The 27,692-nt window shown below is 34.1% G+C and overlaps 1 protein-coding gene across 1 annotated transcript in view; it reads right to left on the reverse strand.

Moving 5' to 3' along the window:
• LOC144437684 (WD repeat-containing protein 89-like) overlaps window positions 1–22,397 on the reverse strand; it is a 40,334-nt gene extending 17,937 nt beyond the window's left edge. The window contains exons 1-6 of the mRNA XM_078126689.1: window positions 22,326–22,397; window positions 20,799–20,932; window positions 17,634–17,734; window positions 12,177–12,261; window positions 11,503–11,552; window positions 10,533–10,635 (exon numbers count right to left, since the gene is read on the reverse strand). Coding sequence (XP_077982815.1) covers window positions 10,533–10,635; window positions 11,503–11,552; window positions 12,177–12,261; window positions 17,634–17,734; window positions 20,799–20,926 — 467 coding nt within the window. The 5' untranslated portion in view covers window positions 20,927–20,932; window positions 22,326–22,397. The remainder of the gene's footprint in view (window positions 1–10,532; window positions 10,636–11,502; window positions 11,553–12,176; window positions 12,262–17,633; window positions 17,735–20,798; window positions 20,933–22,325) is intronic.
• Window positions 22,398–27,692: the final 5,295 nt, after the last annotated feature.

Genomic DNA, 27,692 nt, shown 5'->3' on the forward strand with positions numbered 1-27,692 from the left:
ACTTCATACATGGGGAGGAGGGGCAGGAGGGGGAGGGGGTCTGGCAACAATACAATTGCTGAACTTCATTTTCACACTTCTAATTTATTTCAAAGACTTTTATACCTTCAATGATAACACGTTCTATATTTACTACTCAGAAGTTGATAAGGTTGATAATGTAAAATCTTAGAGAGCAATTCTTTGGTATGCATATCTTGTATCTGTGAAATGTTAGAAATGGCTTGATTTTGACAGGTTAGATTGATCTGAATAGTGACGGTACTCCGAAAGTCCCCCGAGATTAGTGATTGCACTCTAAGAAAGTCCCCCTAGATTAGTGATTGCACTCTAAGAAAGTCCCCCTAGATTAGTGATTGCACTCTAAGAAAGTCCCCCTAGATTAGAGATTGCACTCTAAGAAAGTCCCCCTAGATTAGTGATTGCACTCTAAGAAAGTCCCCCTAGATTAGTGATTGTATTCTAATAATGTCCCCCTAGATTAGTGATTGTACTCTAATAATGTCCCCCTAGATTAGTGATTGTACTCTAATAATGTCCCCCTAGATTAGTGATTGCACTCTAAGAAAGTCCCCCTAGATTAGTGATTGTATTCTAAGAATGCCCACCTAGATTAGTGATTGAACTCTAATAATGTCCCCCTGATAATATGGATCAGTCTAAAAAGTCAGGGTGAGACTGTATGTACCATAACTCCTGAGATATCAGGACACGACAGCAACGATCTTCAAAAGAAATCCCTATGTCATCGGAAGATCATGGAAGACCAGGGACACAGTTGATTTTGAAAGCTTATGAATAAGTGCGTAATTTTTATCCAGAGTAATGACTGGATAGACGAGTCTACATATACATATACATATACATGTATCTATCCTGAGATATTGTGCATATTTTATTAATAGTATGGCTATCATGTACTTAGATTTGGTATGGTATCAAAAAAATTCACCTGTATATGATAACTGTCATATATCACCCTTGTGCAAGGTTTGAAAGAAAAAGTCACAACTGCTACCATGGGTTACAACACTTGAATTTAGTCTCTTGCGTATTGCTGTTCCATGTAAGATACACAATTAATTGTAATTTTTTAATTTACCATTAATTAATTCATATTAATTTTGGTCACAAAAAGAGTGCGCAGACGGATGAATGGATCACATACCTACATCTCTCAACATTGTCAGCTTGTCATTCATTATGCAAACTATACCAAATTAATATGCAAATTTTACGAATTTATGCAAGTCACACCCCAAAAAAAAGATGGAGTCTAAATCTTCTCCTGAAGTGAAAATCAAATGAAAACTGACAGTGCAGCTCCTGATTATAGTGATGCATACCTCTGGCACGTATGATTAATTTTTTAAATAGAAAAATGACCCAAAGACATCTAACACTATCCTTATTTAATCTAGGACTAATCAATATCTTCACTAGTTATGCTACCAATCAATCCATTCAAAATGAACGATTACAGTACATGACTGTATACTGGAATTTTCATTCTCACTTCATTCCACCACCACAATCAATCAATACATCTATATTACTTGAACCAAATGCAAAATGTACCAACCATTAACTAATCAACTGTTCAAATCAATTTCAAAGTAAAACATACAGAAACACATTATCATCAAAATTTTTTACAAGTTTTTAAAATAATACATTCAAATAACTACCAATATTAAATTCCTTTGTTCATTATTCAAGCCATTGAAAGAAAAAAATGGTCATCGTCTCTTTCAACTTCAATACTGTTTTTTTTTTTCCTGAAGTGTATGTCTATCTTTGACGGCCTGAAACGTAATTCAAGGAAAACGAAATCTAATCAGCAGACACAGAAAATCAATGCTACTGTAGGTGGCAGTAAGTTAATGAATACACTGTGTTTATGTAACTGTCAGGATTTGTTTGAAGCTTGCAATGTTTATTAGATTTCACTTCTTAGAGGTGAAAGCATTTAATTAAAAAAAAAAGCAGCCTGATTTTCTGCTCTATTTTTATACAGGAAAGCTTGCAGTATAATTTGTGTTTTTAAAAAATTAGTTTCATATGCGGTCTATTTTTATACAGAAAAGCTTGTCGTATAATTGGGTGTTTTCAAAAAATTAGTTTCATATGCGGTCTATTTTTATACAGGAAAGCTTGCCATGTAATTTGTGTTTTGAAACAATTAGTTTCATATGCGGTCTATTTTTATACAGGAAAGCTTGTCGTATAATTGGGTGTTTTCAAAAAATTAGTTTCATATGCGGTCTATTTTTATACAGGAAAGCTTGCCATGTAATTTGTGTTTCGGTACAATTAGTTTTATTTTCACTGTCAACAGTTTTGAAGTCTCATTCAGAGACTCAAATGTTGACGTGAATGTGTGTAATGAACGGAACGCACTGAGATTAATGAAGCTTGTGTTTCAGTGCTGACACGATGGTTTACACTGCCATTAACAAATCTATTTGGTGAAAGGTGCTCACTGCGAAAAAAGGGTCACTCTGGAAAAAACCCTGCTATACAAAAGAAATCATGCTAGGGATATTGTGACCTTGCAGTAAATGTTGTATTTTTTTGGATCGATGTTCACTTTATTAAATGACAGAACTATACTTTCCCCCTGACACCTTGTTTCCCTTCAAATTGTTAAATTCCTGGGTTTTAATAATCAGCTTTCACTTGGCTAAATTTGTGCTTAATATCCAAAGATAACAAGCCTTCATAGAAGACACAGTACCCCTTAAATATATTATTTCTAATGAAATGGACTTTTTATCATATTGACCCATAAAGTCTCCATTCAAGTTTCCATCCGTTATGTCAGGTGCATGCTTTCTTTTAAGAACCTTTGGCCTTGACCTTTAGGGCCAAATATCAAAATCAAGCTATTTCTTGTAAAATGCAGACAGTGATTTTTAGGTATATAAGAATGGCAAATTCCTTTCAGATTTTGTTTACAGGCAATACTATGTAGCAAGTTATGACTGTCAACTACAAAACATGGCTGCCAGTCAAACTTCATAATGTCATGAAACAAAGTGACATGCATACGTCAGATACAGCATGTCACACTTGTGCCAGGTTTGAAAGAAATTGGTCATTGCAAGCCAGAGATGTGAATGTGTATGGATGAAGATATAGACAGAATCCACTGTAATAGGCCCCCCACCCCAACCCCACCTGTACTACCAAAATAGAAGCTAATGATATGCGTAACTTCACTACTTACACAATATGTTAATTTTAAATACTACATTTTTTTTTTCAGTCAAATCGGGTGATTCTAATGAAACATTACCCAACAATCCCTTGATACCAATACTTGATTACTCTAGGGGTGTTACACAATGCATAAGTCATGATGACACAGAGAAATTACGCAGTATGCATAGTTGACAGATATAGGTCGACATAAAATATAGTACACGATGCACTCTACAGGATATTTCAGTAGGTCCTACCGCCACAACTCATGAATACTTAGAACAGTTAGAATGATTTAAGAATACCATGGTTAGATCTTGACCTAGATGTTAGTAGATATAATCCATGCATGTCAAAATAATATCAAATGTTATTTTTGTTGGTGGAAATCGATCTCATTTTTTGATAACAATAATTCATAGCATGTCATATTTTGATGGAAAAACTTTGGAAAATTTGACATTTTCATTCAAATTTATCTATTTGATTACGTATGAGAGATTCAAAGACTTATGGAGGCAAAGAGAGGGAAGGAAGAATTTAAAAAACTTAGTTATAAGAAATAATCTAAACCTCGCTATTGCACATTAATGTGACTATATTTTATGTATTTTATATTTTACTAAGTATGGCAAGACATCATTTTTAAGGTTGATTTTTTGAACAATATTGAAAAATTTTATCTTTAGTTTATTTTTGCATCTTTCTTTTTATTTTCGAAACAATTTTGAAGAATTGTTTTAGTTTTACCTTTTCACTTTTACATATTCCATTCTCCATACAATTTGTTCTTAAGAGTACAATAACCTTTGATTTGTGTATTATAAAAATGGGCTTTATTTCATTTTTTGTATGCATTTGTGAAGCACCTCTGAATGACAACATTTTGGATTTGGCACTACACAAATGTTTACTTTATCTTCCAAGTTGAGAGTGGAAATTTGACAGATTTTTGTTACAGTAGTATGTAACCCAATAATCCCATGTTTAACTTTAGTATAGCAAAATGATGAACATCTTCGTTCAAAAGTCTTACACAGTGAGAAGGAAGTAATAGGGACTGAAAAGATTTAGAAGTAAAAATAAAATCTAATGGTATGAACTCCCCAGATTTTTATCCAAAAGTGGCTATTTTTCAAAAATCTATTGGAAGGATAAGATGGGAGATTTTAATGATTTGACTGGTAAATACAAATTTAACTCTAAAGTCGTTGAACTGTTTTTCAAAAGTCTTAACAGGAAATGAAAATAAAAAGGCTTAGAAGTAAAGATAAATCTAACCCCAACTACTTTATTCAAAAGTGACTAAGATACATTTGTACAGAAAAATCTAATGAGAACAGTAAGAATTAAGATTTGTAAAGATTTTGGAAGAAGCACAAATTTAACCCTAGTTGTTTCACATCAATCTGTCTTTCAAAATTGTTCCAAGAAGGAAATGGTGATTAAAAGGGTTTATTAGTCGTAAGCTATAAAGAGCCCAGTTATTTCACACTGTATTTCAAATATTTACTGAGACAGAGAAAGAAGGGAGATTTGCAGAAAATTTTTAGCAGTAAACAAATAATTAATCCTTTGCTATCGAACATCAAAATGGCCGCCATTCAAAAGTGTTACAGGAATGGGAGATTACAAAAGGTATCAGAAGTAAATATACATTAAGTCCTACCTACTTTATCAAAAAAAGTGACAGTTTTTCATTTAATCTAGACAGACGGGTAAGAAGGCAATTTTACAAAGAAGAGGTAAACACAAATATCACTCTATCTTTTGACCATCAAAACGATAATATTTTATAAATATTATGAGAAGGGAATTGAAACAATTCAGAAGTAAAGACAGATCAAACCCTTGCTATGTAATCCAAAAAGTGACAGTATTTCACAAATCCAGAGAGAAGGGTATGAAGGCACTTTTGCAAAGTAGTGATAAATACATATCCAACCCTACTTTAGTATATTTCATAAATGTAATGAGAAGAAGGGAAGGGGAATTGGAGCTGTTAAGAATTAGATGCAAAACATAATCCAAACCCTAGCTACATTATCCAACAGTGACTATACTTAAAAAATTTACAGAGAAGGTAAGACAGACTTGAATGATTTTAGTGATAAGACACAAATGTAACCCTAGCTATTGAACCTTAAAAATTATGTTATCTCAAAAATTCTTACAAGAAGAGAAGGAAGGTAGTTGGAAAAGATGAGTACTAAAAAAATAAACTGAACCCTGGCTATTCCATTTCAAAAATCTAATGAAGAGCTTACAAAGGGAGATTTGAAAAGATTTCACGGTGGAAAATTCTAATCTCTGTAACCTTAGATATTGCATACAAAAGTGACTCTTTGACATCCACAGAGAATAGAAAGAAGGGGATTAACCAGTAGTAGAAAAATACAAAAAATTAATCTAACCTGAACGACTGCATGTCAAAGAGAATGTATTTCAAAAGTATAGTGTCAGGGTGAAGATTTAAAAAAAGATATGTGTAGTAAAAACTAATTGAATCTTAGCTGTCTGTCGAAGCAACTGTATTTATTAACCCAAACTACTGCATTTCAAAGGTGTAATGACAATATTATGATTGATTCTGACTTAAATCATCTCTGGCCTCTACTGCCAGCTTAGTCTGTACGATAGACATTCGTGCCATGTTGTCAGCCAACACTCATGTTAAGAAGTTGTTAAGAAGTTAAGGGCTGAACAACATGACGTATTTTACAGACTACTGTCACCTCTGTGCTAACTTTAATCACGAGGTTCCTGTGTACTACAGTCTCTATACAGTGAAGTTTCAATAGTGTTTTCCTTATAGTCATAATACAAGGATTGGTTTTCCCCACAGTTTATTTAGACAACTTTCAAACATCTGTACAGACAATGATGAGACCAAGTGGGTTGAGGATGTGGAAAGATATAATACCAGATGAAACTAATCTGTGCCTGGCTGTATTTCGTAGCAACATTCAAATCTCATTGTAACTAATACATGTCAACAATATCATATTTCAAAAGTACACTGACAAGATTATGAATATTAAAAAACATAACAAGAGTGACAAAACTTATTTCTAAATCTTTGGTATTTGCATTTCAAAGTGGCTGTATTTCATAACAACATTCACATCTCATTGTAACTAATACATGTCAACGATATCATATTTCAAAAGTACACTGACAAGATTATGAATATTAAAGGGTATAACAAGAGTAACAAAAATTATACCTTAATCTTTTGGTATTTCCATTTCAAAGTGACTGTATTGAGTAGTAACATACAACTCTACCCCTAGCTATGTACACTGTCAAAGAGATTGCATTTCAAAGTATAATGACAACTTTCAAGATTAAACAAGATATGAAAAGATATAGTGGTAAACACTGATCTGTTTGCATACCAACGCAACTGTATTGCAAATCTAGTGAAAAGGGTTGGATGGGAGATATTATTAAATATTTAGTTACTGGAGTAAAATACAAATCTAGCCCTTAGCTATCTGTATGCTGAAGTAATGAAACAGGTATTAAGATGGAAGATTGACGCAAGATGTAGTGATCAAACTAATCAAAATCTAAGCTGTTTGCATGCCAAAGTGACTTCATTACAAGTCTAGTGAAAAGGGTAGGATGGGAGAAATATAAAATTTAGTTACTCTAGTAAAATACAAGCTACCCCTTAGCTTTCTGCATGCTGAAGTCAGTTTTTTAAGACTGGTGAAACAGGTCAGATGGAAGACTGATGCAATGTATGGTGATCAAACTACCGATAATCAAATTTTAAGCTGTTTGCATGCCAAAGTGACTTTATTGCAAGTCTAGCGAAAAGGGTAGGATGGGAGAAATAAAAATTTAGTTACTGTAATAAAATAACAAATCTATCCCTTAGCTACCTAGCTGCATACAAAAGTCACTGTATTGGTGTCTTTCAAGTGAAAATGGCAAGAGTACCATGAAGATTTGAAAACAAAATAATGGTAAAAAAAAAAAGTCGAAATCTTGGTTGTTTGCATGTCAAAATGGCTATACTCAAAGTCTTGTAAAAAAAGGTTAAAATGTAGGAGATTTGAAAACAAGATTATTAGATGGCCAAACTAACCAAATGTAAGCTGTTTTCACGCCAATGTGATTGAATTTCAAGTCTAGCGAAAGGGTTAAGATGGGAGATTTCAAAGATTAAGACTGTATTTCAAAAGTACAATAAACAAGGATTTAAAGAGATTTAGCGGTCAAAATTAATCTAAATCTAAGCTGTTTGCTTGGCAAAGTAACTATATTTCAAGTCTAGTTAAGATTGGAGATTTCCAAAAAAAAAAAGATATAGTGGTCATTGGCTTTTCCTTCCTATTTGATTGTTAAAGGGGAGATGCCACTCCTATAAAATGCCACTCCAGGAAATAAAGGTATTTTCATACATTTTGGGTTCTGGAGAGTCAATTCAAGATTTCACATCTTATGAATTTCATGTGATTATCAAGAAACACCAAAAACGAAACTCTATTTCAGTACCATTGTTCTACCACTGGTCCTCTACTGCATCATGGGACTTCGCAGGCATGTATATGTATTAGTTGGACAATAAACATTCATGACTATTTATCTAACAGTAATAGATAACAATAAAATAAATTTTGGCGATTCACCATCTTGTTTTTAAGGAAATTACAATCTTTTATTTTCGCACACATTAGTTGGCGGCCATATTGGATACTAAATGGCTTAATTTATATGATATCAATTTGACCTCTATTAAAAAATTTTGCATGGTGACCCCTTTTTTATCTCTTGATTTTAAATAAGAACGAGTTTGAGTTTTCTAGAGCAAAGTAACGTTAAAAAGTTTACAATTTCTTTTTTGAGGCACATACTACCTTTAATAGTAAGTATATTGTGTATTCTGAGCAGGTTATGCGTAATCTGGGCCATTACTTTAATTGACAGTAAGTAGTACTTCATCACACACCAATTCTCATAAAACACTAGCCATGGCATCTTAAAGGATTATTTGGTCTTACAAATGAACTGTCGAGCCAATCTTTATGTGCAAGTCAACATGGCGTATCGGGTCAATCACAGATTTGCAAGCATCTGCCCCATTAAATCCACCTCAAGCTATACATACCAATATCTAGACATGTCTTCTTTTAAAGCCAGTTCAAATCTCTAGTTTTATTACAATCGCCAACTGTTTACGAATTCATCACGTCATTTGTCGTTAGTTGAAGAGACGGACAAATTGCACTATTTTTATGGCAATCAAAGTTATCAGAAAATGAATCAAGGTATTTTAATTATAGTAAATGACCAAAATAGTCATCAGCTGGGTAGATCAAATGATTGTGTGCTATAACCTAATATACAACGCATTGATTATTTTGAAGTAAGTGCATCTGACAGGCTTTGGGCTAAACCTTCAATGTGATAACAATTTCACACTGGCTAATACCGCTAACAACTATTTTTAACAGTCTTCTAAACATTTCAACCCTAATGTCACAGTCTCCTTCATTTCATCTGACTTCTACAAACAAGCTATGCTACAAAACATATTGGTGCCAGTGTTCTTTAGTCTTGTCCAATCAATGTCTTATGCCGACTCATGTCTCAGCCGTCAGTTACACAGGAAATTCTTTAGTCTTGCCCAATGTCTTATGCTGACCTATGTCTCAGCTGTTAGTTAGGCAAGAAATTGCTTGCTTTTGACATTGACCTCAAAGTTCAAAGTCAAACGTATACAAATATATAGTGTTTGGCCACACTGTGCACACAAAAGTCACTGTATTGGTGTCTTTCAAGTGAAAATGGCAAGAGTACCATGAGGATTTGAAAACAAAATAATGGTAAAAAAAAACGTCAAAATCTTGGTTGTTTGCATGTGAAAATGGCTATACTCAAAGTCTTGTAAAAAAGGTTCAAATGTAGGAGATTTGAAAACAAGAAATTCTCAGCCGTCAGTTAGGCAAAAAATTCTTTAGTCTTGCCCAATGTCATATGCCGACTTATGTCTCAGCCGTCAGTTACACAAGAAAATCTTTAGTCTTGCCCAATGTCTTATGCTGACCTATGTCTCAGCTGTCAGTTAGGCAAAAAATTGCTTGCTTTGACATTGACCTCAAAGTTCAAAGTCAAACTTATACAAACATATAGTGTTTGGCCACACTGTGCGCATGCATGAAGTATTAACTCCAGCTTACCACAATCCTTAGAGGACCTGACTTGTTACTAAAAAACACCATCCTAAGGAGCCCAGATTCATCATGCAGACTATGATTATCCAAGGGGGTCTAAACTCATTACTCAGACGGCCACTATCATAGGTGGCCCAAATTCATGCAGACTATCATTATCCTATGGGGACCAATCTAATTACTCAGACTACTACTATCCTTGCCCCCCCCCCCCCCCCCCCCCCCCCCCCCCCCGTCTCACATATTACTTATTACTATCACTGTGTCCCAGAGTAAAGATAGACGAGAAAACTGTCATCCTCGTTAGAACTAAAGTCTGGGATATGACAGAGATGAGAAATAACCTAGAGTTATAACTACATCTCAGTTATCCATCGTGGTTACAAAACAACATGTCAAGGATTTAATTTACATGCAATTTGTCATTTTATGTCCAAATAGAATCTCTTCAAATCTGATACAGAGACAGGCACGACAGACTAGTTCAGTGACTTACTTGTCTACAACTTATAGTCTATTATATTTCTCCAAATGCTTCATTTAAAAAAACTTGTGAATACTAACTTGCCAAGATTTTATGTCCATTTGTATACGCATGTATCCTTATGTGTATACACTCAACAATCCATACACAGACAGTTCTCTGATATGTACAACCTAGTTTCATTTTAACTTAGCACAAAGATGATATGATGTGAGTCACATGTACAACCTAATTTCACCAAAGATACACAGTCATACATACATACATACATACATACATACATACATACATACACACACACACACACACACACACACACACACACACACACACACACACACACATACATACATACATACAAATAAAAAATATAAGATGAAGTGTAAGTACATGAAGTATATAGTGAGTCTGGGGCCCCTAGGATAGTGATAGTCTGAGTAGTGAGTCTGGGCCCCCTAGGATAGTGATAGTCTAAGTAGTGAGTCTGAGTACTGAGTCTGCGTCCCTTAGAGTAATTATTCTGAGTATTGAATCTGGACCCCTTAGGGTAGCGATAATCTGAGTATTGAGTCTGGGCCCCTTAGAGTAGCGATTCTGAGTATTGAGTAGACATTTGGTAAACAGTGTAAATAGACAGTGGTGTATATAAATATACTTACCAGAATATTAGATATGCATCTTCTTCTACAGCTTCAGTACCAGCACATACTATAGTGTCTGTACAATTGATATCAAAACTTGTAAATACGTTGCCTGGGTAACCTGAAAGATGCATGGAAAGTCATTTTTTGTTCTCAGCGTAAGGTGATTATCAAAATAGAAAAACAACAACCAAAAGCTGATAGGGAGGTTTAGACATGTTTAAATTATAAAGGGTATATAATACACATCTCTGTATACAGCTAATAAGCCAACATATACTAGTCTAAGATTGTTGTGAAATAATTTCTAGATCTCCGAATCAAAATTTTATGCATGTACAGTACTGAACAGAAAATGGCTGGTGTTATTTATTTCCTCAGGGATCAAGGACAAAATGTCTCAGAGAAAACGGCATATTTTATAAAACTATCAACCGTGTAATGTTTTTTTAATTTATGACGACTGGGACTTTAAACGGACAGCATGTAACTTTATAGTTCTTGGTTGACACGTTCTTTTGCTCTTATATCCCGCCAATAATTATAAAATAGTTTGAATCATGCCTGGGAACAGGAGGCTTACACCTGGTATTCCGATATGATATGTAAACTATATTATAACATAATATGTTGGTTACCAAAATTTTTTTACCAGTTTTCACGCCTCTTTGTTATCATATGTATCAACTCAAACTTTTAGTGCCTATTTTATTTGTGTATTTGTACACTGACTTTCACCAGTGAAAAATGGGAGCCTTGGCCTTGGCCTTGGCCTGTGTCACGTTCAAGGCCCTCATCCCTCTAGGATCAAAAATTGGGTGAAAAAGGTTGTCTGTTAGAACTTTAGAAAAAGTTGGTTCAGGACAAAAGAATGGTCCTATGTAATCCTTATGGCTGCAGTGATAAAATAACAGTGGGTCAAGAACCTGGGATTGATTCATGGACCTTTAAGTAATGTTGTTGAAACTTTCAAGGTGTCTTGTAATACCTGTAAATACTTGCTGTGCTTTGCTTTTCTTGGCTCTTACATCCCAGCATCTAGAAAGAAAGTAAACCAATGGATGCTTCGTTTTAGTTTGTAACATACATACATCATTTGTACCTTTAGTGTCTATACAGCTTTTTACCTGCTGGACCAGTTTCGATAAAACTAGGCAGGCATTCATATTTTAAGTTGAGATTCAACAATTTACGAATTGCAATTCAAAACACGTCAAATACAAAAATGTTATGATTGACGATATAAAATACGAGAAACAACATTCCGGTTGCAACAGGATCTACAGTGTCCATACATTTGCTGATATTTCGTAGACATTGTATGCAAGAATGCAAACATAACCAATCCTGAAAACACAGCTTTAGGCTTTATTATACCCAATGCACTGAAAGCCTACAAATAACACAAAGTGTATATACGTATATTCTGATGGGAGTAATTGATGTTGTATAAAATCCCCTACAGCTTTGTCCACAAAATGGCCCTGACCTCATCATCCTGTTTGCCAGGAGATAACTTGTGCACTGTGTGCCATTTACTATGAATAAAATATGAGCTGACAAGCACTTTCAGACACAGACATCAAGCCATGCATACAAATTTGTTACTTGTGTGATATTAAAAAGATAGCTGTATTCTTTACTTTGTCGTCATCAGCTTACCTTACGGTGCCATCTTTAGATGATGTATATACAAGGTTAGGATTTTGATGACCAAATCGAATTCCGGTTAAAGTTTCAGAATGGCCTTAAAAGAGAAAAAAAAAACAGACAAGTAGGGATTGTCAATAAAAATATTTAATGAGATTGTCATGTGTTAATAGAACTCAAAGTCGAGTCATACAAAAAAATGTATTCAAATTGACTTGTTATATCGATCTAAAAATCAATCTAACTATTATGAGGGTCGATAGCAATTAATGAATCTATATTATATGGCAACTGACCTCGTCTTGTGACAATTGACCTGACTATTATGGGATGGATAGCAATTAATGAGACTGTTATGTGGCAATTGACCTTACTGTCAGGTGACAATTGACCTGGCTATTATGGGATGGATAACAACTATTAAACTGAGACTGTTAAGTGACAATTGACTCAACTCTTGTATGACAATGACCCAACTGTTATGGGATAGATAGCGATTAATGATATTCTCATTCGACAATTTACCTGGTTATTATGGGATATATTGCAATCAGAGAGTCTGCCCTCTGGTGATCAACATTACTGTCATATGACAATTGACTGTATCATTATTAATGGCAAATTTAAACCAATCTGACATGTGCTAACTCACAAATCTGCCATGTAGTCATTTGGCATTTGACCTGACAACTACTATCTCATGGAAATACACCTGACTCATAGGTAATTGACCAGACCCTGTCTGTAATTGGCATTCCCTTCCCAAGCTAGCTCACCCTCAAAATTATGCTTGGGTGTCTATATAGCTTGATAGACTTTACATTCTAATTCATTGATTAGTAGTTCTACAACCAACCTAAAAACACTGTATACCTTAATCACCGTGATATAAATATCAAGTGAGCAATTGTACAGACTATAACTATTACTTATTCTGAGAAATGACTAATCGCTGTTTATGATTCCATCAATATGACAGTATTCATAAATTGATGGAGTAAAGTCATCGACCTCCATGCCTATTAATCTATATTAATCCACACATTACTCTGACCACACTATAAAATGGATTTGATGTCTGCACGATATGTGTCTCTAAAGTGATGTCTTGTTTTGACATTTAGTAAACTCGTGAAGGAAAGAGAGAATCCCATTGTACATATAAAGTGAGAGGTACTCAAATAAAACAATTTCATGGCATCAGTGACTGTGCTATTAAGGATGAGTTGATTTACATTTGTGACTGTACATACAGTCATATCAATAAATCATCTAGTCTTGATAGCTAGTCATAGCGGGCAGGATGATCATAGAAATAACAATCTTTCTTTATACAGGATAGTTTTTTAAGTTATACATAAACACTTGTCTCCCAAGAAGTCCAGTGACAGCCAACCCTCATGGGTTCAGTGTTATTGCAGGAGGAAACCAGAGTACCCAGGGAAAACCTGCGTTGTTCTGTAGAGTTAAACTGAATGACACGCTTCTTACTTTACAGTGGGGTAAATTTAATCAAACCTTGAGTGGGTTCGAAACCCAACTGCAGTGGTAAGAAGCAAGTGGTTTAACCACTCAGCCACTAACAACCCTGTCAGCAAACGTGAAAGAGCTGTTAAACTGATGTGATCACACAGTTCAAAATTTTGAGAATATGTCAGCAACATGCACACTTCTAGTGCGGTGGTTGAGTGGGGACGTGTTTACTTAAAAGCTATCACTTCGATATGGTAAGATCAAAATTTGAAAACCAGGTCAGCAACAAGGCTGCAAGCTGGGAAAGTGTTTTCATTACTAGTTATCTTTTAACTGCCGTGTGAAAGAGTTGTTAATCTGCAGGTGTTATCATGCCCGGTAGGGGCTAGGATGTTTAAATCAATGGACAGTCAGCTGTAAACACAAAATATCTGTCAATTTCTTGCGATTCGATCAAAAATTGACAATCAGGTCAGAAATGATGCTGCTAGCGGGAGAAGTGTTTGCATCAATGTAAAGTCAGTTATCGTGACTGCAATGGGAACGAAACATCAATCTGCAGGTGTTATTATGCCTGGTAGGGGCGGGAGTGATTAAATCAATCAACATTTGGTTGTTTTTTCACCGCAATGTGAAAGAGCTATTGATCACTGAAACTTAATTAGTTGACAATTTGAAAATCAAGTTAGTAACACTACTGGGTTGGGGTGTTTTAATCATGAATGTATAGTAGTTGGTTTTTTAACTGCAATCTGAAGGAATTGTCAATTTGACATGATCAGATCAAAATTTGAGAATCGTGTTCGCAAAAATGCTGTTGGCTGGGGAAGAGTTTGTAATGTAATGTAATGTAATGTAATGTAATGTAATGTAATGTAATGTAATGTAGAGTAATGTAATGTAATGTAATGTAAAGTAATGTAATGTAAAGTAATGTAATGTAAAGTAATGTAATGTAATGTAATGTAATGTAATGTAATGTAATGTATTAAATGTAATGTAATGTAATGTAATGTAAAGTAATGTAATATAATGTAATGTAATGTAATGTGCTCAGTTCAAAATTTGCGATTAAAGTTTAGCAACACTGCTGGATGTAGTTGTTTGATTAATTGTTTCAAGTGCAATGTGAAAGAGCTGTTAATCTGACAAGATCAGGTCAAAATTTAAGAATCAAGTCTGTAACAACACTAGGGGTGGGGATGTGTCACAGTGTGTCTGTGGGGGTGTGTTTATATTAATGTATAGTAAATATTATAATTATTGTCAATTATTTTAAACTGAATATGAATGAAGATGCCAATTAATGTGACATATCGTGAGATGAAAATTTAAGAATCAAGTCAGAAATACTGCAGGGGATGGGGTGGAAGAACTGGTGGGGGGGGGGGGGGGGGTGTTTACATTAATAGTCTGTTGTTTTAACCATACCGCCTACAGGAAGACATGCATTAAATATGGACACAAAAGAGACATTTGAATTTCCTCCATGTTTTTATGTTTATTGTGTTTTAAATTACCAGCACTGCCACCGACACACTTTATTGAACCCATATCCCACAGTTAATAAATCAGCTGCTATATGTTGCAATACATCATAAACGTTGACTTGTTTTTGTACCGATACTATCCTACAGTGTACTGCTTGGTTGATTGCTAATCAATCTATATCAATCATTCTATGAGTTATTACTCTATTCATGTACAGAATAACAGTTATGTTTTAAAATCAATATCATTACCTCGGTATTCATTCATCTTTGATATTGCTAATTATGGTCACAATTAGACATCCGAGGGTGGATTATTATTGGCTAGCTTTTAAAAGGTTTGCTAATCACAACATTGCTTTCACTTCAGTAAATTAGACATGATTGTAAATGAACAAGTACTAGCTGAGTTTTATCATTACTAATTTCAATGCTTTGAACTTACAAAATCAGATACTGTAAATGAACTTAGTAACTGCTAAATTTTATCATTACTAATTTCAATGCTTTGAACTTACAAAATCAGATACTGTAAATGAACTTAGTAACTGCTAAATTTTATCGTTACTAATTTCAATGCTTTGAATTTACAAAATCAGATACTGTAAATAAACTTAGTAATTGCTAAGTTTTACCTTTACTAATTTCAATGCTTTGAACTTACAAAATCAGATACTGTTTATAAACTTAGTAACTACTAAGTTTTATCTTTACTAATTTTGACAACATTCACAAAAAATCACTGTGGGTGAGCTAGCATCAACTAGTTAATATAAATAGTTCTTGTTAAACAAACAAGAGTTCTAACTACCTGTGGGTAACGTTTTGCCTAGTCTAGTTCCTATACAGTATCGTTACGATTTATACCTTCAGAAACCACAGTCGGCATCCAGACTCCATTTTGTCTGTTTAGGTGGACAGCCTTCATCACACTATTCATTAGCTGTCTTTACCATTTGTACTGGCTATGGGTTTTTATCTTTGCTAATTTTGACAACATTTTGAATTCCCACAAAATTAAACATTGTTGGCGAACTAGTTATCAATAAATAGTTCTTGTTACATTCTAGTGATTCTTTGTGTGCCTTTGTCGACTGCCTTTGTCAAAATGTCTATTTTTTAGCTTGCTGCAAGCTATACGTTTCAGCTCTACTAATTTTAATATTTGAATTCACAAAATTAGACACTGTGAAGGAACTAGTATTGGCTAAGTTTATATAAATAGTGTTTGATGCATGCACTAGAATTCTAACTACCTGTGAGTAATGTTTTGCCTGTTCAGGTCGACAGGCTTCGTAAAACTGTTCTTTAATTGTCTGTACTGCTGATCTCAACATCATTTTGAATTCACAAGGTTTTTAATGATTGGTCCATGTAGCCATGAAATGGAACTGTTGCAGTTCAATTTTGCAAATCAATCTATTTTTAATTTAATGGCTTTTCTCTTTGATGAAATAACAAACCAAATTAAACCCCAGTGAATAGCAAATGCTCATAAAGTCCACTTTTTTTTTATTTTCGTTTTAGATTACTTCTCAGAAGTTAGAATGTCACTGATAGTAAAGTAGAAAGAAAATACCTTTAAAGCTCTATCACCTGAAAAAATCGTCATTCGACGTGACGAAAATATTACCAACATTGCGATATTTCATTGTCTGCCTCAACAAAATTTGTACTAACATTGCTACTACTACGTACTAGGTAGTCATTATGTGGGTCATCAAATCTTTCCTATAAACATTGCAACATTTCATCATACGGCACAACAAAAATCTTATGAACATTGATACATTTCATTGCTTGGATCAATAAAATTTGTGTTTTACTAATATTGCTACATTTCATTGTCTCGTTCATAGTCTAAAAACATTGTATGACTTGACAAACACCTTTCTAACATGACCACATTTTATCGTCTGCCTTGACAAATATCTTTCTAACATGACAACATTTTATCATCTGCTTTGACAAATATCTTTCTAACATGACCACATTTTATCGTCTGCTTTGACAAATATCTTTTTGACATGACCACATTTTATCGTCTGCCTTGACAAATACCTTTCTAACATGACCACATTTTATCGTCTGCTTTGACAAACATCTTTCTAACATGACCACATTTTATCGTCTGCTTTGACAAATATCTTTCTAACATGACCACATTTTATCTTCTGCTTTGACAAATATCTTTCTAACATCGTTATATTTTATCTCACTCCATTTCATTATCTGGATCAATAAAATTAGTGTTTTACCAACAATGCTACATTTCACTGTCAGGTCTGGTTTGACAAAAATCTTACTATATCATTACTATACTTCGTCATCTGGCATGACAGTAATCTCACAAACACTGCAATATTATATCATATTGCTGGAAACCAAATCTCATAAAAATGGTTACATTGTCTTTTGCTCAAGATATCTTTACTTTGAATTGTAGCAACACACAACTCTGTTTTCAAGTAACACAATTTTCATTTTTAATGGAATTGTGACTCACCTTTTAGGTGGGCGACGTTTGCCAATCGGTTTCTTGAACATATTTTGATAGAGTTATTGGAGCCTGCTGCAGCTATCAGAGGATCACCATCATTATTTGAACTGTGAAAAAAAAGTATCATAATGACATTGATGGAATGAAACTACTTTTGATCAAATCAAAGGATTTATAGTGAGTTGCAGAAGTATTCAAAACAAAATACGTCAGGCAAGCATCACTACATTTTCCACCCATAATAAACTAAATACTCCACTGCATTATATTTCTCATTCATGAACATTTTTCCAACCATGATAAACAAGTTATGTATCCTCATACTGTCTGCATACAGTACAAGCAGTTTTTTTTGAATATTCAAAGTGCTTATTTTCGCCGTCAACATTCTTAAAGTGGTCATATGGATGAGGTTGGAGTATTTAGTTTGGATTTTTAATCTAAAAACTAATTTCATCATGTTTCCTACTTGAAAAATCCATGTGAAACAACATATGTACATGTCAAGTCCTTTCCCATAACTCAATAAATTGCAAAAGCATAATAAATGTGTAAAAAAATTTGTTATTGCATGTACAATAACAAACTTTTTATAGTGTTTTGTCAATGTTGTTTTACTCTGGTTTCACATTAAATTTTCAAGAAGGAAGCCACGTTAAAATTGTTTTTATAAATTAGAAATCCAAAAGAAATACCCAATCCTCATCCATGGCCACTATAACAGTATCTAACTTGACCTTTAACCTTTCGTACATTTGATTTGTGGGTTTCTCTTTCAATAAAGAACAGAGCTTTGCTATGAAAACATGTTTTCTGTTTTGTTTCATTTTCATAGTGAGATTCTAAATACACATGATTAGCACCTCACTATTAAGCTCAAAACCCTTGATATAAATCATAGTTGTAGCAGTGGACCCTGTGACCTACGTCTTAGCAAGACTCCCCTATATGACAAATACTTTGAAGAAAAATGTATGTTATTCGCAGAAGCACCAGATGTAGAAATGAGTGTATATGAATAAATGAATAGGTAATGAATATATATGAATAAATTAATAGGTAATGAATATATATGATGAATAAATGAATAGGTAATGAATATATATGATGAATAAATGAATAGGTAATGAATATATATGATGAATAAATGAATAGGTAATGAATATATATGATGAATAAATGAATAGGTAATGAATATACATGACGAATAAATGAATAGGTAATGAATATACATGACGAATAAATGAATGAAATTAATAAACTTAAATAAAAATATAAATTTACAATGTATACATGGATAATCAATATTTTGACAATATCATCCGGTACAAATATTTCATACTTAATAATTATGTTTTTTTCTTTCCAATTCTTGATTCTTCATATTATAACTTACCCTGGGGTGATATACTAACAGTATTAATACATCACACAAGAGGCATTTGGCATGTCATAAAAATTGTAAATATTTTGAACTCATCAAGAATGTAGAAATGTCCTGGGGTGACGTATGAACAGTAAACAACATCACGCAAGAGGCATTCGGCATGTTATTAAAATTGTAAATATTTTGAACTCATCAACAATGTAGAAATGTCCTAGGGTGACGTACGAACAGTAAACATTATCACGCAAGCGGCATTGTGCATTTCAGAAAATTGTAAATATTTTGAACTCATTGACAATGTAGAAGTGTTGTCTCGATCATTACTTTTACCTTGGCCTTCATTAGCATTGATTTTTCAGTACATGACTTCATTGGGTATGTGCATATTACTATAATTTAGGGCAGTACACGACTAGTGTTTGGATTTTCTTCACTTTTTGCAAATAAAGACCTATTAGATTTTGGGTCGATAAAGTGAAAATAACGCCTCTGTATATATAAAGTTGATTATTGCTATTGCCATGGAAAGCGACAGAAATACCAAATGTGTAATACCTATAGTGTATCAGCTTACAAACTAAGGGAGGCTATACATCACTCTAAATATTTCACACAGTGTAATACCAGTATGGTGAATTAGTTATGGACATTGGTGAACCTTGTGGCAGGTTACACCATTGTGAATATTTCACACAGTGTAATAGCTAACAACACTGGTGAACCTTGTGACAGGTTACACCACTGTAAATATTGTACATAGTGTAATGTCTATGGTGGATCAGCTAACAGCACTGGTGACCTGTGTGGCAGGTTACATCACTGTAAATATTTTACACAGTTTAATCTATATGGGGGATCAGCTAACAGCACTGTTGAACCTTGTGGCAGGTTGCATCACTGTAAATATTTCACACAGTGTACTACCTATGTTGAATCAGTTATGAACACTGATGAACCTTGTGGCAGGTTACACCACTGTAAATATTTCACACAGTGTAATGTACGTCTATGGTGGATCAGTTAACAGTACTGGTGAACCTTGTGGCAGGTTACACCACTGTAAATATTTCACACAGTGTAATGCCTATGGTGGATCAGCTAACAGTACTGGTGAACCTTGTGGCAGGTTACACCACTGTAAATATTTCACACAGTGTAATGTCTATGGTGGATCAGTTAACAGCACTGGTGAACCTTGTGGCAGGTTACACCACTGTAAATATTTCACACAGTGTAATGCCTATGGTGGATCAGCTAACAGTACTGGTGAACCTTGTGGCAGGTTACACTACTGTAAATATTTCACACAGTGTAATGTCTATGGTGGATCAGTTAACAGCACTGGTGAACCTTGTGGCAGGCTACACTACTGTACATATTTTACACAGTGTAATGTCTATGGTGGATCAACTAACAGTACTGGTGAATCTTGTGGCAGGCTACACTACTGTAAATATTTCACACAGTGTAATGCCTATGGTGTTTCAGCTAACAGTACTGGTGAACCCTAGGAAGGCTAAATCACTGTAAATATTTCCCAATACTGTTTTGCCTGTAGTATATTAACAAAGTTTACAATACTGGTGAACTTTGTGGCAGGCTATACCACTATAAATAGATTACATTAAATATTGAACAACAATGTAAAATTAATAATCACTGCAACGCTGAAATAACGTAATACAAATACACAATCTCCTACTTTAATAAAAATGGATTAAAACTCTTAACATTAATAAACTAACAGAAAAAAACAGAATTCCAACAAATTAATGAAATCTTACCTCAACTGACCATCCACTTCAAAAATATATGTCTCTCTATTGTCCAGGGCAATGGAGGACTTTGCTGCAAGTCTCAAATCAGACAACGATGTCGTCCACTGTCGACCAGCAGGTGCTACCTTGGCCATGATAGTCTGAACAAGATACGAAATACAATATTTATACAACACTGCGTACGCCAAGTTGAACACATATGAACATAAAATATGGGATTCCTACCCTGGTCATTCTATGTAAAGATAGCATGCATCTATTCCATTGGTTCTGTGGTGTTTGTAATACGAGACACAATTTTCAAAATAGCCATAATTTTTCCTGACTTTTCATAAATTATGCATGCACAGGTACAACTATATCATTTTCAAATATTATTCTTCATTTGGATGAAAAATATTTGATGTGATGTAAGGAGTTTGTCCTTAATAACCTTCAACTTGTCGCGACAGGGCCCCTCAAGTCACTTGTATTTTCTTTGGCTGAATGAACAAAAATACAGTAAAATGCAAAAATGACATCGTATCAATGGTAGCAACTTGACTTATTTGTTTGTTCAGAGAGACACATAAGAATGAAACACATTTTCATGATAACACTAGTTATTAAAGGGGATTTCTATTTTGTTTTATCACGACTACACTACAAATTTGATATTTTCATAAGAAAATTTTGGCTCAAATTGAGTAGTTACATCTGACTGTTTTCCTAAGGCTTGGAAACCTTGGTAACAGAGCAGATAAATCTGGTAAAACTTGTATGGATTTTTATGCTTTGTACTGAAACCTTTGGGGAACCCTGTAAAATACCTGAGGAACTCAGAGGTAGGATTTTGACTACTCCGTATCCTTTACAGAAACACAATTGACAAGACAGAAAATAACATGAAATAACCTGGCAGCTATAATGACTTTACAGGCAACTTGGTCAAAATTAGTACTTGAGGCACAATGTGCATGTCGTATGGGTTGACTGTAATTGTCAGCTTATATCATTTTGTATGTTGTCAGACTGCCAGGTCAATTTGACGCTTTCGAAGCCATAATTGCCGAGAGAGAAAGCACAGCTTCAAAAATATGTCTCGGTGAAAGTCATGCATGGTGACCTAAAATTGATCACTCTGATTCAGTAAATCTACTTTCACCTCCGACTGTGTATGGACACAGGATAGATTAAAAGAATTTGAATTTCAAAAGTACCCTTTCCATTAAATTTCCATGTTCAGTCTGGAAGGAAATTGGCAAATTTAACGAATTTGAATTTCAAAAAGTGCACTTTCCACTAAATTTCCATGTAATGTCTGAAGGGAAATTGGCAAGCAGCTGCTCAAATCTGACCCAACGCAACACAAACGATATATACTTTCTTCCAATTACAACACGCATAGACTACTAGATGCTCATATTATATGCACATAATGCAGAGAATCATTTATATGCCCCTGGCAATCACATACCGCAGTACATACATTCAAAATCATTTGATGCAATTATTGGTAAATAGCATTGGAGAATTACTCACTGAATGAATTACCTTTTATGTAGATCTTCTCACCATTCCAAAAATTACCTTCCGACTGTAGTGTACGTTGCTTTTCAAACGTGAATGACCCTTGGTAAACTGTTCACCAGCAATCTATGAAATAAAATGTCAACAATAAATTGTATGTTGCTTTTCAAACCTGAATGGCCTTTCTAAAGTGTTCACTAGCAATCTATAACTTCAGATGAAATGTCAAGAATGAATCGTTTAGATCGATCTTTTGTACGTTCTATTTTTTCCATCTCACTTGAGCATTTTTCCCTTGCCAATTAGTAATGTTATGTCATTTCTGATACAGTTCTTTATCCTGTCCGTTTTCAAGAGCCTAACATTACACCAAAGTGAACATCTTCATACGTGTACATGACTCAATCTGATTACAGCATTCAATTCAATAACTTTATTTATCCCAAATGGGCAATTCATTTTGGCGGACAGAACATACATCAAATATACACATCAAATATAGACGGAAAATAAGGGGCAACAGACTGGTACAAAGAAAAAAAAACACGATAATAGGTTACAGAACATTAAAAACAATTCTTACTACAAAATGAGTATCTAAAATGTCTTATTTTAAAGCCGCACAGCGGATGGAATAAAAGAGTTCTTATGACGGTTTGTCCTGCAAGTTGGGCATCTAAGACGTCTTCCTGATGGAAGGAAATCGAATTCATTTGTTAAAATGTGGTCTGTATCTAAAATTGAACGAGCCTTTCTCACAATTTGTTGATTGTAAAATGACAAAAGACTTCTTTGTGGTACGCCAATAATTTTTGAACTTATGGTATTGGATATTCCATTCACAAGAAAGTTAATAGATAAAATTTACACACATCATTTTAAACACAAATGACACATATGCAGAGAATCATTGTCGGTCTTTGATACACATCAACAGCATTTTCACTAAGGTTTTGGAACAGTCGTAAGAGACATGGGAAAGCAGGTAAAACTAAAGTTGCATAGATAACCAATTTAAAAATTTTTACAACAGTTTTAGTCATAAAGTACAAATGTTTATGCTAAAGTTTTGAAACTGCAATAATAGACGAGGGAAAGCCCGTAAAATTTGCATAGATAGCAAAACTTTTTACCAAACTACAAATTTTGACTTCATATTAATATACACAGCATTTTTGCTAAAATATTTTGGAATAGCAGAGGAATAGAAGAGGAAAGCATACATTTCCATGACTACCGGTATTATCATAATTTTCACAAGAGTATAATATATAATTTCCTAATATATTTAAAAAAATTTTAGTTGGTAAATACTCATGACCTACAGGTTTCGTCACAGAGATAAAGAACTCGTGTATATTTTACCTGTTTTACCACCCTTTAACAATAATAACTGCATACAGTGTTTTTACTACGAATTCAGACCCTGGTAAATGGGGAGCGAAATGAGGTACAACTTGTACAACAATATAGTTTCCCATGTTACAGAGTGTAGTGTGTGTACTCAACCATAATTTTGTTTTGGAACCCTGGGAATAGGCCTGGGGGGAAACCTCAGTAGATTTTAATACTGACTTCTCAGCCTTAACAAAAAACACTGCATCAGATACTTTCTGCAATTATTACCATTACCGTACTCTTATATCGTGGCAAGTACACAGTGTTCAGGTGTACGTGAAAATTCTAATACCAAGAAACTGTCTTCCCTGTATAATAGCTCCGTTCATGTATGAAATAAATACAGCCCTAGATACAGTAGACAAACCATATCTAAGTGAGGTACATGATTTTCATTAAATCTATGGATGAACTTTTAGGAAATGATGCTGGAATGCCTCTTTTCCGTTCATTCTAATATTTCCCCTAAATTTCAATCGACAACTGAATAGACAAATTATGGGAAGCGTCAGCACGACGCTGACTTATACAGGAGCCAATTTGAAGCCACCTACTGACAGCCAAAATACGCCTATAAACTGCACAAATTTGAATTTAGCACTGCAGGTAGTTTAAGCTGCATAGTCATTTTAGAGTCACCATAATTGTAACTTTGACTACCCTATAATTTGCTGTATGCTGACAAATCTTTCACACTGGGTACACACACACACACACACACACACACACACACACACACACACACACACACACACACACACACACACACACACACACACACAGTCTTAAGAAATAACATGAGTTACAAGGCAACCATCATAACCTTTGACCTTGCTATTTCGTTGCAATTTCTCAATTTCGATTTCATATAACTTAGGTATGATTGCACAATGTCACACAAGCTCAATAAACAAACTTCATTCATTTAGGGAGGAGGGGGTCTGAGGTCAATGCAATAGCTCAACTTCATTTTTGAACTTCTGTAAACCAAATTTTGAAAACTTTTATGTCTTCAAGGATAAAAGGTTCTGTATTAACTACTGAGATGTCGATAAGTTATTGATAATGCGATATGCAGTGCTGGGTTTCTAGTAAGTATTTGAATGTGTTTACATTGTTTTTACATTGGATTGACCGCTACAATTTTCGCCCATGGTTATATACTATATTTAAATGCCATAGTTGTCGCACTTGTGTACGTTCAATTAGGGGGTACGGCTGGTGTTTTTAACCTAAACGAACAAATGTTCATTTATTGAGCTTGTGTAACATTGTGCGATCGTCCCTTATAAAACATGCGAGCGAAAACTTAGTATGCAAGGCAACCATCATGACCTTTGACCTTGCTACTTCGTAGCAATTTCTCAGTCTTCAGAAAGAAAGCATTAGAGTGAAAACTTAGAGTGAAAGGCCACCACCAAGAACATATCGTTGCAATTTCTCTATTAATTTTCTCACTTTGTTGGTAATTATTCTGTATTCAGAGATACTACTTCATAAATTATCAATCTAGTACAGATTTTCTTTCCTCAAATTTGCAAATGCAACGAAATCTACGAACGTCAAAATATTTTATTTCATAGCCCAATCGGGTAACTTAAGGGTTGTTGTTTTCAAATTTATGAATGCAATCTTTCCATGATGAAACAAATCTCTACCAACCTCAAAATATTCGGACTTTCTGACTTCAAGCCCTGATCACTTCACAAGCAACTGAATGAAACATTTATAAGTATTCAATGCAAAGATCAAATAAAAGTAATTAATATACCTTGCATTAATTACATTTATAACTCTTAATGCTAATTTCTAAAATTTCTAAATTTAAGGTATTTACTACTAATCGGCCGATTTAAGCTCACGCGCAATTTTTTAACGAAATTAGACTAATGCAGTAACTGCATTAATTTTGTAAATTTTTGATCACCATGTCCAAGAAAATTCATGACTTAAAAAATACAAAAAAATTCTGGTACCTTCCCCTTGATATGATTGGTACAGTCCACTGTGATGAAGGGCCCAAATAAATTCTGGGCTAGGACCCCTTAGTTATAAAAACCATCCTTGATATGAATGGTACAGTCGACTGTGATGAAGGGCCAATCAGTATCTTGACAAGATCTTGATGAGATCTCTTTCATCTTCATGGTCAAAGAGTCTAATGTATTGACACTGCACTGCGACTGCCATGGATACCACTATTAAACATCTAAGACTTATGACTTAAAATGCAAACCTGATCAAGGTGATGTTATAAATTCTTACTATACTTACTATTCATCAAGCTGTAATAAATTGACTGATTTTAACATTTGACCTTCAGGGTCGATGTCAAGGTTACTATTTTCAATAAACAGTTAATCTCTGATAATAGGGGGTCCAGACACCTTCTATTAATACTCAATCTATAAAAGAATGCATGATGGCAGCCTGAATGTCTGGCCTACATAGCTAGGCATGTTTGCAATAGAGATAGTAGTCTGAAAGCCTTGCCTACATATCTTGGCATATTTGGTATCCTAGAGATATTTAGCCTGAATGTCTGGCCTACATAGCTAGGCATATTTGCAATAGAGACAGTAGTCTGAAAGCCTGCATATTTGCTATCCTAGAGTTAGCAAACTATGTCTGTAACCTGAAAGCCTGATTTTAAAAGTAATCTATGTTTGCATACACAATAATATGTATATCCCGTACAATATCTGCAAGATGGTCTGTAGATAACGGAAATATGCATAATGCAAAGCATGCAAAGATTACATGATTGTTCATTTCATTTACATGCAAATCAGTACATCCACAGTTTGCCCGCCACAGGCAATTCCTAGCTGTACACATGTAGTAGAAAAAGCCTGCCATAGTCATAGCGCAATGGAAGCATTACATATTGACGCACGTCACTGCTTGAACTTTACAAAATATTGCCAATCAATTTTACAGAAAATACATCAGACTTGCTTCAAGGCAGTCTATTCAATATACTGAATACTCGTAAATTTTCTCGTCAAATGTTCTGAAGATATAATTTCTTATCTTTAAAATCAGTTTTAGAGAGTCACGATTATTGCTTGGGACAAACAGTGTGGTATGATAGATCATGCAGTGCCATATATTTCAATAATTTATTATATTACGGGGAACGTCCATATAACACCTGGGGGAACTTAATAGGTAGATTTTACTCAACCAAACCGCTGTTAACAAAAACACTGAATTATCTGCTATTTTCTCACTAAATCATCCTTGTAATTATTCATGATGTATTGTTTTATCTATGTTATGAATAATTCACATTATTCAAGATACCTTGCAGAAATATTTCATTAATATTGTGTGTTTGATAATCAAGGATCTGAAGAACCTGACGGTCATGAATGTAATTTCTGTAAAATTTCTCCTAACACCAGCATGTATTAGGTACAGTAAGAAAGCCTTTGGGAACAACTAGATATATCAAATAAACTTCCTGTAATGTTCTACTGTACCTCACAACAGCATGTACATGTAGTACATACAGTAGAAAGCATTTGAGAAAAACTGTAGATATATCAAATATATTTTTCTGTAAAATTCTATCTTGTATCAACATGTACAAAGAAATGGCATTTGAGGAGAGCTGTAGATATATCAAATACATTTTCTGTAAAATTTTACCACAAAAGCATACTACGTAAAGTTAGAAAGCATTTGAGAAGAACCGCAGATATATCAAATACTTTTTCAGAAAAAAATTCTACCCCTAATATCAGCTCTTATAAAGTACCAGTACAAAGCATCTGAGAAGAACTTACATATTATATGAATTTCTATTTCACAACAACATGGACTATACAGAGAGAAAAAATTTGAAAAGAACTGCAGATACGATACGATCATATAAATTTTTCTGTAAAGCTCTATCTTGTTTCAACACATACTATATAAAGTTAGAAAGCATTTGACAAGAACTGCAAATATATCAAATATATATATATTTTCAGGAAAAAAATTCTA

This window comes from Glandiceps talaboti, chromosome 7 (assembly GCF_964340395.1).
Source record: "Glandiceps talaboti chromosome 7, keGlaTala1.1, whole genome shotgun sequence".
NCBI lineage: Eukaryota > Metazoa > Hemichordata > Enteropneusta > Spengelidae > Glandiceps > Glandiceps talaboti.